At 37.1% G+C, this 18,863-nt stretch overlaps 1 protein-coding gene across 1 annotated transcript in view; it reads right to left on the bottom strand.

The window, feature by feature from the left end:
• Positions 1–1,752: 1,752 nt before the first annotated feature.
• ITGA1 (integrin subunit alpha 1) overlaps positions 1,753–18,863 on the bottom strand; it is a 153,171-nt gene continuing 136,060 nt past the window's right edge. The window contains exons 25-29 of the mRNA XM_010974354.3: positions 17,467–17,571; positions 17,201–17,305; positions 16,130–16,222; positions 13,706–13,822; positions 1,753–8,975 (exon numbers count right to left, since the gene is read on the bottom strand). Coding sequence (XP_010972656.1) covers positions 8,931–8,975; positions 13,706–13,822; positions 16,130–16,222; positions 17,201–17,305; positions 17,467–17,571 — 465 coding nt within the window. The 3' untranslated portion in view covers positions 1,753–8,930. The remainder of the gene's footprint in view (positions 8,976–13,705; positions 13,823–16,129; positions 16,223–17,200; positions 17,306–17,466; positions 17,572–18,863) is intronic.

The raw sequence follows: 18,863 nt of genomic DNA, 5'->3' as shown, positions 1-18,863 counted from the left end.
ACTCCGTCTCTTTTAAAGGGCGTATGCATGGACCTTATTCTTTTACCAGTCGGACAATCTCTGACTTCTGATTTGAGGTCTTAGACCATCCACCTTTAATGTAATTATTGATACGGTCAGAGTTGCATTTGCCATATTACTGTTTTTATTCTGTCTCCTGTCTCATTTGTTCCTCTGTTTCCCCTTCATTGACTTCTTTCTGTTAATGCTTATAATATATTGGGGCCAGGCCTTGTTTTTGGCAAAAATTATTTTTTTTTCTAGGATTATTTAAAAAATAACTCAGTTGTGCAGGATAAATGGGGCCACATTTGCTGTTATTCTTAGCAAGATTATCTTTCCCATCTTTTCCTATCCACTCATTTCTCTCTGCCCTACTTTACTCCTGCTTGAAGAAGCAGGTAAACAGTCATTATTTGCTACTTGGACTATGGCGAATTCTAGTATGATGTGTGTCTATGTGTATAATGGTTATTAACTTGAGAGAATGTGGGAGGGAAATAATTTTCCTCCCTCTTGTCAACTCTAGAATAAGGGAAAGAATTTGATAGCTGTCACCCTTTTAATATGAAAGAAATTTAAGAAATACTATGTTACATTTTAAAAAGTACAAGGTACCATATTCTTTGTGATTTCAAGCATGTCAAATTAGAAATGTGGAAAAAATAAACATATATGCTCAGAAACAAGACAATTTAATGTTAGAAATTTCTCATGCTGGTATAATAACTGTTCAAAATTTTTTTCTGTTTTCCGTATTTTCTACAACGTGAATACATTCCCTTTTGCCCACAAGGATTTTTTCCCCTGATTTAAAAATTGATACTCCTTTGTTTAAAAACAATTCAAATAACATTCCTATTCTAAACGAAACAGAAATCATCTCAAGTCCTTTTAATGATCACCTCTATTTGGTAAACATTGTTTCTGACATCTGCTTATGATCGTCACATTAATTTTACAACTGAACATCACAAAAGATTTTATTATTTTATTTATTATTTATAAACCTAGAGTCAGCCTATGCTCTAGACTTAAGAATAATAAATTCCTGTGTATGCCATTTATTTTACAGAGACTATATCCAGATTCTTTCTAGTACCTCCACTGCATTCTCATCCGGGGTGAGGGATGAAGTGGGAGAAATACTCACCTCACAGCAAGACAGAAAAGACTGTGCACTGGGGCATGTACTGGCACAGATTAGGTAAGGATCTTACAAATCACCCCTTCATAACTCAGCCTGTTTCTTCTGTAAAAACACCTTCCTCACTCACCGTCCAGCATAGTTTGAGGATAAAATCACTTACAAGATGCACATAATGTTATTACTTCCAAAACCTCTTCCTGCATTTTCTTCTAGCCCTTATGTATGAAATAATTTTATTTCTTTAAACTATAGGTTGAAGAGAGAAAATAACTTTTTTTTTTTACTTCTTAGTACTTTTCTTTTTGTTTTACACTATGTGGTCCAATCTATTATTATACAGCAGATAATTTATTATTAAAACATCTCATTAGGAGAATCTATGTAGTGATATGGATTCTGTGGTTTTTGTCTCGAGTTTACAAAAGACTAATCGCATTGCTATATTGTGCACAGGAAACACCACAGACAGACAATTTGCTTTTTGTTTTTTCCTTTCAGAGCATCAAAGTGAAAACCTACCAAGGAGCTAAAAAAAAAGTTGGTGCTTTGGAAGATATATTAATCTTGGATAAAATTCATGTACTTAAATCATAGCAGTCACATTCTTCTTTGAGTCATTTTTTTATTTAACATATAAGACAGGATGCTCATTTACCTTGACGTAAAATACACAGCTGAGGCACAAGATAAGATACAGTTATACAAAAATATCAGACCTCTGACCCCAAGTCAGTGTACAGGATGCACCGTACATAGGACATTCAAAACATTCTTTACTTTCTCAGCTACTTCTAATTATATCAGCTTAAATCATTGCTACCTGATAACTGATTTCTTTTTAAAAAATGGGTTGAAATTAGGCACAAATTCTTAGAGTCAACATAGTTTGTGCTTCTTTGTTCTTGAATGCAATCAAAACGTTTTCTTCCAATGAGTTTGTCCAATTAAAGTCTTGCAGAAATGCACACACTCTTAATGAGTTTATCCCGAGGTAAATATAAAAATAAGCAATGAATGTACTTTACGTTAGATTCTGCAGAAAAGTTTATTGGAGTGAGGAGTATGATACATGTTTTGGGGCAGTAGTTATTATATACAATATTTTTCTTTCTAATAAAATGGATACAATGCTTTACACTGTCCATTAACAGTTTTACAACTCCACAGTAGTAATACGCAGTCCGCCAGTCTCCTTACGGGCCACTGTTCCCTTAAAAGGAAAGCAGAGGGTGGCTGCTGCAACCTGGATAAGGGCAGGGGTGTCTCTCAATTAAACACCAAGTTTCCGGATGTACTGTGTGAAATGATTCTAGCATGAAGAGGATCTGAGCTGTTGTTGCTTCAAATGATTGTTTTTACTTGAGCCAAAGTATGTTAAACTCCAGGAAATTAGTTCTAGTCAGTAGACAGATAAGAATGTACTTTTACTCTTATTTAATCAACAATTTACTTGTGTGAAGTACGTGTGTTAGTATCGCGGCTGGGTATGATGCGGTATAAGGGAGCTTACAGTATTTTGAAGAGTAAGGGTATATACATAAAAGACAGACAGCCTCATCTCCCCCCCACCCCCCTGCCCGCCTCCTCCAATTTTCTTCTGTCTCCCAAGATGCAAGATGCCTTGGGGACATGACAGGAAGACTGTCACCTGTCACCGGACCTATGATGCGAAGATCTCTCAGAAAGCCCTAGTGTGTTGTGTGGTGACCCCTTCTGCTTGGCTACTCTATAGAAAAAAAATGCAATTGTGCCACTCACTTTTCCAATCCAATCCTCTTTCTACCTCTTAAAAATGAGGGTGAGGAGAGGGACTGTCAGCAGGGGGCGGTTCAAGAGGAGACCTGCCTTTCATTCTGTCATTTGGAAGATTTCTTTTAAAAATTTTTTTCCCAATCTCTATGCATAGATCAAACTGAAAGAAAAGATTAAACATTGAGTCTCAGTCTATTGCAGACAAGCTCCTGAAATTCCAGGTAGTCTTTTTTCATCAAGATGTGACTTGAAATATGGTAAGATCAAACATAATCACAGTTACGAGTGTCTCTGGTATCTGCCTAGTATATTGCCATGATTTCCATGATGTTTCTGATAATTAAAGGATTTCCAAGCCTCAACTCACCAACAAGGGACATCCAGCCCTCAAGGTCCTGCAGGATGGCACCAGGCTTAGAATGGCCTTGCCAAGGAAGCCTCAAATCAGAGTCAAACATTCCCACTGTACAGTTGAGAAGAAAGCAAGTGGAAGACAGAAGGCAGAGAGATCCTGCAAATGGGCCCTGGGTCCTACTGCTTGGTCCTCATGGCATTGAAATTCTCCAGGCTCTGACAGGAGGAAAATGCAAGGAGCTCTTGTGTAGAGTTCTGAAATCATTAGCTATGGGAGAAAGGCTTTGATGTATTTAAAAAGGAAAATAAAGGCTGATCTCAAAGCAAGGAGTTCAACATTAGAAGTGATAAGTGGTAACTCATCTTTAAATATTTTGGGGGGATGGTAAAATTTCAGCAAGAAATGTTTATATGTGTGCCTGATTGGGGATGGAGGGAGCTGATTCTGGGATGTAGTGGATTCGGGAGCTCAGGGCATTTATATGGGGTAGAGGAGCCATTTCTCATTAGTTAAAAACTGGACCTCCTGGGCACCAGATGTAGCGACAACTGGGCTGGGGCTAAAGAGACTACACTTGCTCCCTTACTTTTCCTCAAGGTTGATGGTTAAAGACTGTTACTTGGAATTTCTAAATTCCAGGTTAAATTTTAATATGAGGATCAAAAATACTGACTTGTTCACCAGATTACAATGTTAGATTTTAACTCTCTTTTTATTGTTCTACATAAGGTGTTGCCAAACAGTGCTCACATTCAGGAAATGGTTGCACTTAGCTTTTGGTCATGCACTGCAGAGTCCACCCCCAGGGGTGGTGTCAGAGTTTCTGGGAAGGAGGGATTTAGGATGCCAGTCTGATTGGAAGGGTTGCCCAGCAGATTCACCTTCAAGTTGTGTCTGCATTAAAATTCTGCTGTTTACAGTTAACCTGTATATTTTAACTAAAAAGTAGCATCATTTTGAGGATGTTAATGCTCTTCTTTTCATTTTTTAATTATTAGTTCCATGGGTGAGAATGGGGATTATGGGGTGCTGATGGAGATCCACTGAAGGACTAAATCCTGCCGGCCCCCCCGCATTGGCATAGCTGCTGACAGTGTCCCACCATAGTCTGTAAATTTCTTAAAGATGTTCCATCTCTGAAGCACCTTTCATGCTGTCCCTACTACATTATTCCATACCAACCCTTCAGAGGGCCACAGAAGGACCAAGGACTGAAGTCCTGTATAAACAATCAAATCACAGAAGCTGGTGTTGACAGCAAACAGAACACACTTTTTAAACAGGTTTTTCCCTGGTAGGCTTCTCGAAAACCTCCCCTGGGGAAGAAGACTAACGGAGAGGGACTGAGAAGGGTTGCAGAACAGTGAAGGTAGTAGGAGACTCTTTTTTAAAGGCTGACTTGCTGGAAGCCTCTTTACTGAGCAATGATGTGAGGGCACCAGCACACGCACCACGCCCTGAGCACAGGTCGGCCCTGGTTTTCTCACCATCGGGCAGAGCAAGACAGTTAATTCGCGCAGAGCAGATTAGGACACGCTTATCGGAGACATGATCCTGTAGGAAAGTGCACCACATGGAAGCTGGCCGGCAGCCTTCCACGCAGCGCCACCGCAAGCCCTCGGGCTGCCTGGAGAGACGCGGCTGGGGCTCCTCTTAGCCTCTCCTCCCACCCAGCTTTCCTCAAGCACTACGCAACCATCTTTTGCTTTTGTGTGAATATTTGTTTTCCAATTGAGCCTAGATAATTGGTTTTGTAAAAAGGTAAAATTATAAATTATTATGGTTGAGTCAACATCACATTTGGTAAAAACACCTCCTCCCACAAGCTTCATGTCCAGCCCACTAAAGACACAGATAATACTTAGAGATTAAACTGCCCATGAATCTAGTGCTCGGAGAAAATAAACAAATTGGATCACCGAAGTTCAAACTAGATCATAGAAATTACAAACATTTACAAAGGATGACCTTTCACAGAGTGGCTCCAGTTCCTAGAGAAAGTGGAGCAGTGTTTTAGTGGCTGTGTAGGTCTGATTTTCACTGTGTGTCGCCCTTTACGTTTCTTTTTTTTTTTCTTTTTCTTTTTTTTTTTTTTTTTGCTTATAACTCCTTCTTTTTCCCACAAGTTCATATCAGTTTTTATTAATATTAAAGGAAGGCTATAATTTTAGAAATTGAAATTGAAGACTGGGGACCTATGTAGCAGGATTGTAACCCAGCAGGACCCTGCTGGGCCTTCCTGGGACAGACCCCTCCCCATGCCCTCTGCTGTAGCTCTTCTCTGAAGTACCCAGATAATAGGATCTCACGCATATTTCCTGAGCTTTTCAGATGCTAAAAACCACCACCAAAGGGAAGGAATTAACTACCTGATGACAGTGAGCACGTGGCCTCCAGACATTCTGGTGCCCAGGGGCTGATAGTGTTGACGGCCCTGTTACCTCCACATCAACCCATCAGAGAACTGTGCATGAGCTGAGCAAGTACCCTGCGATGGCCGCCCCCACCACCCCACCTTGCCTTTACTTAGGCTTTGCTCAAACCCTTCTGGGAGTTTGCGATTTTCTTGAGCATCGGCCCTGCCATAAACCTTTATCTGCAAACTCTGATGTTTTGGTTTGTTTGGCCTCACGCTGTGTCGGGCACATGAACATTACGTCTGCTGGGCTTGAGATCAGCATTTTAAGAATAATTCAAAATATGATTGTATTGTGCGTGTTTGTGTGTGTGTGTGTGTGTGTGTGTGTGTGTGTATAATATTTATATCTGTCTATCTGCCTATATTTGTCTTCTAATCTATCTCAATGGTGTGCTGAAGCCAGCTCATCCTGGATCATAAGAGCTGACAGATACATTTTCAGGAATTTTGCAACTGGTTAGGGTTAAGTTGATAGCTTGAAAATGACCATAGCAAAACTACTTAGAACGTGGAAATTGGCAAATGACACAAATCAAGGATTTTTTTCCTCCTGGAGAGCCAGTTGTTAAATAATTTACCAATATAACATTGTGAGTTTGGTCTGGAAAGAGACTTCATAGATATTCAGTTCACAGTGGAAGCAATAATTAATTTTAAAAAAATCAAAGTTAAAAAAAAGAAATTTTGTTTGCAATTTAACTTAGCCAGTAAACTCATAAATAGTCTTAAATATTGCTTTTCTTATTAAAATTTTAAAAAATAAAATGATTTAGTATATTTCTTAATTGCTGACTATGTTTTAGAACATTTGTACAAAGCTAATTTGGGATGTCTATTGACTTACTATTTTACTCAAAGCCTCTACATTTGTGATATTTAGATAGTTGTATAATTGTAAGCTAAAGTTAAAGTGAAAACTATATGCAAAGTGGATGAATCAAACTTTTCTTGTGGTGTATCTTTTATGTGTTTATTTTTTGTAAACTCTGTCATTTGGTATTGAGGTATTTTTTGTTCAATTTGTGTCCACGCATGTGTGTGTGCATGTGTGTTTATATACACACGGGCACAGAAGCACAGACACGTATGCACATAAACCTCAACAAATGACAAATATAAGGGAAGTAGGATATCTGGCTCATTAAATACTGAAACACCAGGAATGACTTCTGTTAAAAATTATGCCAGGTTTATCAGTAGCCATTTGATCTGGCCAAACAGCTCTTCCTCTGTTTTCTGGCAAGTTCAAAATGCCATCTTTCCTGTTTTCCCCTTTGGGTTAACAACATACTTAATTTAAATGTGCACACTCCTGGTTCAGTGAACATTTGCCTCGCAGTCACAGAGGACATGTGTGCGTTTTAAAATGTTTTATCTGGTAGAGTTATTTCTGCGCATGTGCTGAGATTGGAGCAGAGCTGCTGAGCAGACCGTGCACAGAGCAGGGCAACATGGTGACTCCAAATAAGAGAGACATGAGTTTTGTTGGGCAAAAAAAGAACAGGTGGAAACAATGATTTGTGAACCTGGAGATGAGGGTGGGAATGAAGAAGATTATGAAACTGGACACTTCTGAACAATGACAGGCCAGCAAGAGGGTATCAAATCTCTGGAAAGATTTAGCCTTTCTTCCAGATACCGATGACCTCAGCACTCCCCAGGTGCCCATCTTTGACATCAGGATCTTAGATGTAGGTGTGGAGAGCCATGAGGTAGGCTGCCTCTGAGTCCACAGATAATTCCTTGGAAGTTAGTTTTTAAAAATTAAATCCATGGCATTTAATTTCTTCATTGACTTGATGCTTTTTGAGAAAAGCAGAGCCCAGAATTTTCTGGATACCTGTGGGTTCCGATCTTGCGGTCAGTTGGGTGGAGAGATGGCGTTGCTGCTGCAGTATCAGCACCTTTTACAGCAGTAGTTCACGTACGCATTCATTCATTCATTGTTTTCTTCCTAAGAAATGGAGCAACCTAGGAGCTTATGCTACAGCAGAGTCCAATGCACCATAATGATTACTTCAAGAACAAAGAAGCTCATACAAAGCTGTGATGTCTTTCTACTGGTGCGAGTTTTCAAACCTGAAATCCTTCAAAAGACACTTCTGGAGATCTCCTTAAATACTGATAAGCCACACTCCAAAAGCAGTGGCTTTGTGGTGAAATGCAATACTGGAATGGAATACTGCCTTTTCATAAAAATAAGAATTGTGGTTGGAAAATTAAATACCTTTAAAAAGATGAAAAATAAACATACTCTCACAGCTTGAGGGTTTGAGTGAACCATGTACCAAGGAGTTGGGAAAACTCCTACATTCGGTTACATCCTGGGACTTCTAATGCTCAGAAGCCGCCGGGCAAAGATGGCCAGCATTTCAGTGGCGCTCCATGTATGTTGCCATGTTTCATTCAGAAACCACTTTAGCACATCCCACACACAATGTGACCTTTCATGGCAAGTCAGTTATACCACACAAAACTGCTGTGCTTTCTCAGTACAAAAGAGTTCTGAGTTTTAGAGTTCAATATCAAAATTAAGTGTGTTCTGTAAAAGCTTAAATCAACCCATTCAGTGCACTGGCTTTTAAACAAGTCTATTTTGATTTTCCATCCTAGACAGAATTTCAGCTCAATTGTACTAAACACTTCGGAAAGAAAACTTTCCAAGTACAGAACCCAACAAAAAGATGCTGAAGGTATTCTCTGGGATTTACTTCTATTTTTGGTCCATGTTGTATATAGACTCTACCTGGGAAATTTTTCTCATTTAAACAGGGGAAAGTGACCTTTTTCAGGTAATTCCTTTCTTGGCACGTAAAATGTTGATTATCATGCTGAATGTGGATATCCATCAGGAATCAATGGAAAAAGCTTAACTTACATAGTCTGGAAAGTAAATGTTTCAGTGATAATCATAAAAACCTTTTTATGACTCCCTTAAATACTTTGAATGGTGATTTAATATATAAGCGTATTTTTACAGGTTATTTTTCATCTTCAAAACATTGAAATTTTCCTTAAATACTCAACAAAAATGAGTAATTATCTAAAAATATTTTTCAACATCTTATAAAATATATCATTAAGGTATTATTTCTGGATCATGCTTGATCTGTAATTTTCCAAGTGCTTAATCCCTGATGGATTACATAAATTATGTGACTACGACTTTAACTGAATTGATAAATTTCTTGTCACATATTTGAGGCAAACCTGAGGACAGATCATTGAATAATTTTTTTCTCTTCAAAAATGTATCATTTCTCCATTTTCTTCTTTAGTGGTCTTTTGAAGAATCCAATCTGTTGAGAAAATACCAGACAAAATACAATTAATTATTTGAATTTAGGTAATAAATACTAATCTTCTCAGATAAAATTTAGTTTAGTAATATGTTAGCAATTGTGGACATAAAAATCATATAATCGAGAGGTATTTTTTCATTGACCTAGTAAGTAATATTGAATGTCAAGAAATGACATTTATTAAATTGCTATTTCATTTTCAAATTTTTTGTTGATTAAATATATTATATCTCCTAGTAAAAACTAGTACATGTAGCAAACTAAAAGGCTTCTGGGAAAATATTCTGGGAGACATACAAACTGCAGTTACCTAGCACTATCTCTGCCATCATCTTTCTTTTTCAGGGATTTTGCAGAGAAATTTCCATCAAATAACCAATGGTCATAAATTGAGGTCATTAGAGCTGGTGGTGAATCTGGTAGGTACACTATGGCTAAGGAGTTGGGGAGATTTCTGAATTGTCTGGATTAACTTTAAATGTGTTAGAACATCTGTCTACATAGGCCTGACACAAAGAGCCTCTTGAAATCACCCTGTGTCATTTGAATATGAAAACGAAGTCCCTGAATATACAAAAAATTTCACATGGTGGTGAATGTGGGTCATTTTTCATTATGCTTTGTGATATCAGGCATCATAAAAATTACAAGTTCTTTATTTCTGATTATACAGAATAATAAGTATGGGAGCTGAAAGGGATTTTTGCAACATTCTAATCTAAAATGGATATTTAAAAAAAAGAAATTTTAAAAAAGGTCCTAGAGAAGTGTTTTTTAAAAAAAGTCTATGTATATATATATTTTTTAATTTGAGAGTGGATTATAATAGTTAAAGCAAAGATAGTGAGTTAAGTCTATGAAAGTGTGGTACCTTCACATCATTTTAATCATGAAGTCATGGTAAATTATGCAAGGGAATTATGTATATATATATATATACACATACACTATATATATAAAATATATATTATATATATATTTAAATAATTATTGAATAGGTGAAGGTTTCAAGGGCACAAATGGTCAAAAACATGCAGTTTTAAATTAGAGCAGTTTTTCTCAGGACTTCATGTCATCCTCCATGCCAGAATCTAGTTGGTGGGAGATGTCACAGAAAAGATGGCAACAGAACAAATGAACATGAAAAAACAGTACATTTGTCTTCCTTAGAGAATTCCAGTTCTCCTACACGTATCAGGTCTTTTCCTTTGAGCCAAATATTAAAGTTCTGAATTCACAAACCATTAGGCCTCTTAACTTGTCCCTGCACATCCTGCATCGATGATAAATCCGACAAGGCTGTCACAAAAGCAGGTGGCGAATTACGACTTCTTTTTCCGCCCCGCCTGGCTCCTGACGTCTATCCTTTTCAAGTCCTTTTGCTTCTTTTCAACCTTTCTCTGCTTTCACACATTCCATGCTTTATTTTAAAACTTAACTTCAGTTATCTAAACTTTCCCACCCAACAGGTTCTATTAACATTGGATTTTTAGTGGAAGTTGGGTGATTAGAGTGAAGACTAAGAAAACATAGTTTATAGCTTCAAACTGAATGAGGTCAATACAAGCCAACATTTGCAGCAAGGTAAGTTTGTTTTCAGCACCCAGACTTTCTTTGTAGCATTTGCTTTCCTTCTTTTTCTTTTTGTATTTACTTAATGATCTGACTTGTGATCCCCTAGTTCAAAACCCTATGGCAAAGGTCTTATAAAACAGTCCCTGGCAGAAATACCTGCTCAATGACTATCATATAGTCATATACATTTATATTAACATATAAAAGACTAAAAGATGGCAGTGCTATTCTCCTGTCCACACTACCCAAGGATATGCATATTAAGTGAGGAACAAGCTTTAGGATTCGTAAATAAATCATCAATGGTGGAACTTCAGACATCGGAATAAGATTAAGTTAAGAGAGAGGAACCATCTGCTTTCTGGGGTTCCTCTGTGGACTGAGTCTCACTCTATTCTATTGGTTATATTGGTCTGACTGGGCTTCTCTCTGAGGGTGTGGTACCATATTTCAGGACATGTTTTTCTATGTTTAAACCTGTGTCCCCTACAAGCCTTCTCCCCTCACCATTAAGTACATTAAACACCTACTAAGATTCTGTCAAGCTTTAATCCCTGCTATGCGAGCTACGAAGATAAAGATATAAAGACTTTTTTTTTGAAATGTAATCCCAGCTCCGGGGGGAACGTTTGGCCTGTTTCCTGCACGAAGTCTCAGACTGAGAGTTTTGGTGAACTTACAGAGTGGTGGGATTTGGAGGAAGGAGGAAGAAAGAATAGTCCTGAGGTTTCTGGTCCAGGTCTAATGAGTCTAAAAAAGATGCCTGGGGATGAGAGTAGCTCTTCTGAGCCTCCTGCAGACCGAATGCTTCAGGGAGGTGCAAGCAGGAGGAGGGCCAATTAAGATTTTCAGTGTAATCAAGCTGCTGCGAGTCTGAGCCCAGTCTCTGCTGAGGGACTCTCTCTCTAATACCAATAGTGTTTATGCGTTTTGGAGAGTTCATGACCCTCTTAAACAAAACCCAATTCCTGGAGCTCCAGAGTGAAGAGCCCCGCCCCACAGCCTGCAGGGGTGGGATATATTGGATGAGGGGTGGGCTTTGCAGAGAGAGCAATGCTTGAACCTTGAACCGGCCCCTGATTTTAGCTGGTAACTCTTGCAAGAGTTAACTGTTTGCTTCAGGGTCCTCAGGTGTAAAATGTAGTTAGAACACTTAGTTGAGAAGGTTGTAAGGATCACAGAGTGAATAAGCAAGAGAGAACGCAGAGAGAGGAGCTGATGGTGTTGGCACAGAAGTGAAATGGCCCAGATTCAGATCTTTACTCTGAACCTGACAAACCCTGTGGCCTTGGGAAACATATTTAACTTGCCCATAACTCAGCTCCTGTGGTTACAAAATGAGGTTCATAATAGTGTTTTCCTTCTAGAACTGATGTTAGTATGAAAGCAGAAAAGCTTACAACAGCTCCTGGAGTGTGGTAAACTTATTCAATAATTAAGTGCTGGCTCCCTTCCGTCCTACTGTGGAATCACCGTTCTGATGGCCAGGTCTCCCACCGATGTGGCTGATCAAACTGTACCTACTGGGCAGGACAGTCCAAAGGTGGTTAAATGATCTTGCTTTGGGCTTAAAAAGAAGATCTATGAAGCCATCAGAACGTATCATCAAAACATTTACTGGATGGAAGAATGTGTTTGATTTTACGTTTATGCTTTTCCAGATTGATGACCAAAAAAAAAAAACAGCTGGCTGAAACGTATTTGTTAGTTTTAAACAGAGGTACGCAGCCAGAGAGACTATCCAAATATCAGCGCTGGCTTTCCTCTTCTCATGGCAGCAGTGTCCTAAAACTGCACGGAGCAAGTGCTGTGCTTAGAATAGGAGACCACACTGAAAGAAATTAACAGTAAAACGTTCTCCTAGAGGTGGCTATGAGCGAAGAAACCACATCCTACATTTCAAGCAACTTGACACCACTAAGCCGGCCCTTGGGTACCACAGTGTGGCAAAGCCAGGTATTACAGACAGAGCACGGATACCCTGCAATGTAGGAGGAAGAGCTGGAGGTTTGAGATGGTGGAGATTTCTGTCTTGAAGACTTTGCTAGAGAAGAGCTATGGATTCTATTTACTGAGCTAAATGCTCTTGACCTACATCTTTAACATGGCTTTGTTCATCTTCTGTGAGAGTAACCCTCCAAAAGAGGAAGTTAGTCATTATAAGGGGCAGAAAGGAAAGGAACAGTTGATCATGTGGTGGGAGAGAAATTTGTTATTTAAATTATTTGATTAAAGGTAATTCTGCTGCTCAGGAATTAGAAAAATGAACATGCAGCCACAATCTGTATTTTTAGCATAGTTTAGCTATTCAACAAAATAACAGGTAAACTATAGGGTGATATGCTAGAATTAATGCCAATTTGATGCTTAATTAGAAAACATTAAATTCAACTTTCCTATGAGATTTTATCCTCTATTAAATTTATCCTAAAAGCTACCATCTTAGTTCTGCTTAATTTGAAAATGATACAGCTAAGTGTTTGAAAAATCTTGCATATCTCAATTTAAGCAAAACATATATGTAAATATGTGGATTTACTCGACAGAAAATAGATGGTTACTCGGTTTTATAGGAGGATTTGAAACAGAAGTCTATAAAACTGTAAGATTTCTGTTTCATCAACTAATTAATAAATCTCATTTCTTATTCAGGTACACAATGATTGCAAAAATGTGGTATTTTTATAGGTTAAAGGAGCATTTAATTTTTAAGATACATAGAGATATGTGATTAGGATAAGGCATATCTTAACCGTAATTACATGGTTTAATATTCTTAAATTGACATAGGAATTCATCCTTTTCTCTTTCTGTAAAAGAGAGTTTTCATTCTTCTCTGTTTGTAAAAGTAACGTATACCTAATTTAAAATTTCGTGTTAGAGGCAAGTGAGTCTCCTTTAATCCCAACCTTTAGAGAGATCTTCCATGATTTTTGGCTATGATTTTTTTTTTTACTGGTACAAAAATGGGGTCAAGTTGTACACCATGTCTGAGACATCCATTTTTCTTTTTAATTTTGTCTTGGTCATCATTTCAATGTTTTTCATTGCTGTATGATACTGTATTCCACAGGATGGATAAATTATAATTTGTTTCACCAATATGCTGTTGATAATTGAAATAGAAAAGTCAAAGGAACTTTGATTCTTACCTTCCACAGTGCTAATATGAGCAGCATTAATAGCAATAATCCAGCAAAAGCACTCAAGAGAATAACCCACAATGGCACTCTGCCTGGCAGCCCGTCTTTGGATATTTGAATAGCGAGCTGAAAATTATTAAACAAGATTGTTAACATTGATAAACACCTCTTAGAACTCCTAATACACCGAGTTCTTATAGGCTGTAATCTTCTACCAAACAGTGTACTTAATCTCATTACTACATGCAGAGAAAACATTGACTTTCCATTTAAAAATGCCCTTCATCTATTTTAAATCTCTAACCATGTCAAATTCATTATTACCAAAACAATTTTATAAACTTATCCTTCAGAAATTCATACATAAAGAGTAAATTGTCTATGAATTAGAATGCTCAAGGGCAGAGGTGAATTTAACTCAGGGAGAACCAACAGTATTGCATGTTTTAAAGGTTTGTTAATAGACGTCAGTGTGTTATCACAATGGCATAAGTTGGAGCTGGAATATTGTCACAAGTTGTTGACACATAAACCTGAGTAGGTTTCCCAATTCTAATTCTAATGTGCTTTAATTTTTTTTTAACAAATTGAGGTACAATTTTCGTATAGTAAAATGCACAAATCTCAAGTGTACAGATAAATGAATTTTTGCATATATCGCCCCAAATGTGTTTTTGGTTATACTACACTGTCTATTCCTGACATACTCCTGGTATCTACAAATTAGGTCTCAACTGAAGTAAATCTTTGAAAGAGACAGCTTTTAGCATTCCAGCTACTCAAGCTTTCTCAACATGGCACCCAAACCCCAATGAAAAGTATTTTTCCTATGTCCCATTCTGAGGTTTCTGAGGAAAAAAAAAACTAATTCAGTGTAGCTATCAATGACCAAGGATAGCTGAAGATCCTCTATTTGCCTTTAATGGGGAACATCTCAATTCCTTAACCTAGAGGGGAAGGTTAGGGGTCAAAAAGGGAAACTAACAGGGGAGATACTTGCATGTGGTGGATACTGGTCCAAATTTCTCAAATTGCTCTGGGTAGGTCACTGCTGATGTATCAGGAACATGGAGCAGGTAGGAGTACAGATATACATAGAATCAGACCTTTTCTTGCGGGTGGGGGAGGTAATTAGGTTTGTTTACTTAATTATTTCTTAATAGAGGTGCTGGGGATTGAACCCAGGACCTTGTGCATACCAAGTAGGCACTCTACCACTGAACTACAAACTCCCCCTCAGAAGCAGACTCTTTAAGACAGACTTTAAACACATCTAAAACAATTCCCTGAACTTAAAGGTACAGAAACCGAAGTCTGGATGTGATCACTGACTTCTCTAAGATCACACACTTACAAAGTGATCATTTTAAATAATTTTAACAAATTAATTTTTCTTTAGGATAAAATGTAGAATAAACAGCTCTGTGGGGAATTTTTAAACTAGTATTTAGGGAAAATAAAGCTAATTATAAATTTTTAACAAAATATATTTAGGAATCAAATGTGTTCTTTTACAATATTATTATTTAATATTACTTTCCAATAATATTTACTCATTTTTTTGGTGCTTACCTGTGAAATTTTAGCTTTTCTGTATGTGGAACAACTTTTCATTTATTGGGCTAAGTGCTCTTTACAAAGTAAGGAAACATTATATGCAGATATTCTATGCATTCTATGCTTGTACTTTTTAAAGGTGAATATTTATCAGCAGTCACTGACACTGGAATTATTTGAAATAAAAATTTAAAACATCTCAATGTTAGGTAGCTTCAAAATAGAATTTTATGACTCATAATATCCACATGAAATATTTAAACTCTGATGTAAAAGGGGAAATAATGCTGAAGTGCCCACATCTATAACACATACTTTGGCTTTATTTTGTAACAGGACAAGAGGAAAAAAACTCAAACCATTTTATTTTTATCAAGGGCTCCAGCATGTATCTGTACTAGGGAATAACACTTCATTTTTGTTTCAAATTTCCCAATGAGTAAATGAAGAAAATTTTATAGAGTTTACATGTATTCCTGTACAGTATAAAGATACTTTCTATAAAGAAATTATTTTTCACGTCTGTTCTTCAGATCTCAACTGCATTTTATAATGTCAGTTTTTAAGGATGAAAAATTACAAACGCATCATTTGTTATCAAGGTGAAAGTAAAAACATCAATTTACTGTGATAGTTAGGAACAATAAAGTAAAACATGACATGTTAATTGTAAATACCATGTTTTTCCCATTTTCTTACAAAGAAAAATGAGACTGAAATCACACTTGAAGCTAATCGAGTATAATTTGAAGCAAAAAGTGTCATTTTTTGGGAGCAGTGCTAGTCACTGCTTTAGGGACTATAAGCAAATATAAAACATTATGTCACAAACAGAATGAAATGTATAATGTTTTCAAAGTTTGGAGTCTCACTTACCTCTCTTTTTTGATTACCAGCACTTAAAACTAATGATGTATTTTCACTCTGAAGCTCTGCCCTTACAGTAAGATTTAAGCTGGAAAAATGTGCCTGAAAAAAGCAAACAGGTTTCATTTTCAGTATATAAAGCTAATCACAATGAGAGCTAGTCATGTTTAAGTAGTGCAATTTTTCAACCTAAAATTGTTCTGAAGGGTTGAAACAGCGGTTTAACATCCAAACAGAACTGGTGGTATGAAATGATGACTGTGTACCCACCCTTCCTCTTTGCATTCAAATTCTCACTTAGACCCTTGTTACAGAATGAGGAATTTTTCTGAATAAAGCAGTTTCCATTCAGATTTATCCTTAGCAGAAACAAACCCCACACCCTGCCATCCCTTTCACGTGGCTAGATATGGAAATAGTTACACTCTGGTGCAGAGGTTTACACAGGCATGAAGTCACCCATATCCAACAATTCGTGACTTACAAAAATAACAACCTGATATGCTCAAACCTAAAAGTGGAAATTTCATATAATTAACAAAATACATCTAATAGAGAAACAAATAATGCAAACTACAATGGACAAAGTTGTAAAGTAGCTAGTTGTCAGATGGGCTTGACTTTATTAGGGGTTAAAAAATGTCCTTCAAGATAGATAGATAGATAGATAGTCTGATCAAACACAGTGAGTCTATAATATATACTAGCTCTACTCTTTGTTAATGGTGTCAAGGATTGTCTCTCTAAAATTGTTTGCCCCTTAACTGAAGCACTAAGGTAAGTGCAAACTTTGGCATTGTACAGGTGTTTATCTCTGAAGGTGTAAAGGAAAAGAACAAGAGAAACTCAAAAAACAAGCATATATTTGAAAAGGGACCTTGAAGATAACTTAGTAACTAACAGACAAGGAAAATGAGATCCAAATAGCTGGTTTAGTAGAGCTGGGGCTTGGACCACATTGTTTTCAGACTTTCAGTCTGTGTTCTTTCTGCAGAAGCACTCTGCTTTGCATATACTAAGTGATGAACAAATATGCATTCATATAGTTCAATTATTGCAGAGAACAATGCAATTACTTACTTTTATAAAAGTTGGTTTCCATAAGATAAGCGAAACATTCACCTGGCTTACATCAGAAGGAATCAGAGTACATGTGATGGTTGCAAATTTGCATGTACTGCAGTCCTGTTTAAATGTCCAGAGATATAAATTAGTACTCTTGCTATTTGATAAAAGATAGTATAGTAAAATATTTTATAAGATTGTTATTTTTAGATTGATATTGAATTTATTCACTTGGAAAGCAGGATATAGAGTTAACACTTGTCTTGGTAATTTGAATTTACCAGAATGGTGCCTCGTTTGAGATCTTCAGGTTTGGATATAATCGTGTTCTTTCCGGAGTTGATATCAAAAGGATCCTGGAGGCTACTGGGTTTGCAGTTTGCATTCTAAGAAATAAAAATATTTCTTCTATCAGACAATGCCAGATGTCAGAGGGGAAAATGACTTGGTGGGATAATGTGACGAATCTGTGAATGAAAGCCACTGTGCCAGCTGTGAAACATCCATCTTCGTAAGTGTGCATATGGAAGACACACGACCCCAGATCAGAATTACTGTTACCATGCCACATTTGAATTGTAAGAGGTCGCAGTAAAGTTGCTGTAGGAAACAAAGGATGCTCACAGAACTTACTGTTATGTAACACACTCATTAATTTATTGTTTTCATCAAACATTAGTTTGTAGATCCCCACAAAACAGAGAGAGAAAAAAGTTAACTCTACTGAGGAAAAAAAAAAGGATTAGCATTTGTTATTCAAGATGATGGCTCATAGGATGGTTAGTGAAACAAACAAAAACCAGAGAGGGACTTTCGTCTGTGTTTATGTATTCATCCAGTTCACCAGGAGTCCCTATGTCCCATGGTAAGACACAGTCTGTGTGGGAGGAAGATGTAAGAAAGCAGTCCTAGAGATATTAAAATGCCATGTTTATAAGATGCTGGTTCTTGGATTGTTTTTCTAGACTTAATCTAAAAAATCTTTTGCTTCCCCAGGGCTCTCTCCATCCTTGATAAAAAGTATCAAGAATAGAGGTTCATGCATGACTAGGACTTATGCTGTACACCAGAGATGGACACATCGTAACTGACTGCACTTCAATAAAAAATAGAGGTTCATAAGTAGTAGGACAAGTCCAATTTTATTCTTCTAGGTTCCCACAAATCTGCTTTTTTGGATTAGAGGTAAATGCTAGAGGTTTATGTTTTCCTTGCCTTTAGGGAAACATTTAAATATTACAAGCCAACTTCCACTGATGCTATTTCTTGATTTCTGAGAATACTTAAACTGAAATATAATGTCTAAAAAGAAGAGATTGTCAAATGCTGAAATCATGCATGGATTAATTCAATACTTATTGTGATTTTCTATCTTTGAGACAAAAGCGTAACAATAAACTTCCATATAGACTCATTCAATGCTGTAGGTGCCAAGGGGGCGTGACATCGCTAATACCTGGGGAGAGTTGTAGTGTACAGTTTTAGGTGCAGCTGTATGTGCTGAGGAGCAATGAATGAGTCTTTTTATAGAGCTGTTTGAACACTTCAAGTAAATTAAAGGTGTAACAAACTTTTTAGGCATAAGTCAACAATTATTAATCTAAAATCTGCTCTAGTGGATTGAATAGGGATCCCCAAAGGATATGCCCAAGTTTTAACACCTGGAACCTGTGACTGT

The sequence above is a fragment of the Camelus dromedarius genome, chromosome 3, assembly GCF_036321535.1.
Source record: "Camelus dromedarius isolate mCamDro1 chromosome 3, mCamDro1.pat, whole genome shotgun sequence".
Taxonomy (NCBI): Eukaryota; Metazoa; Chordata; class Mammalia; order Artiodactyla; family Camelidae; genus Camelus; species Camelus dromedarius.
The sequence above is the reverse complement of the archived record's forward strand: the minus strand, read 5'-3'. Positions and strand labels throughout refer to the sequence as shown.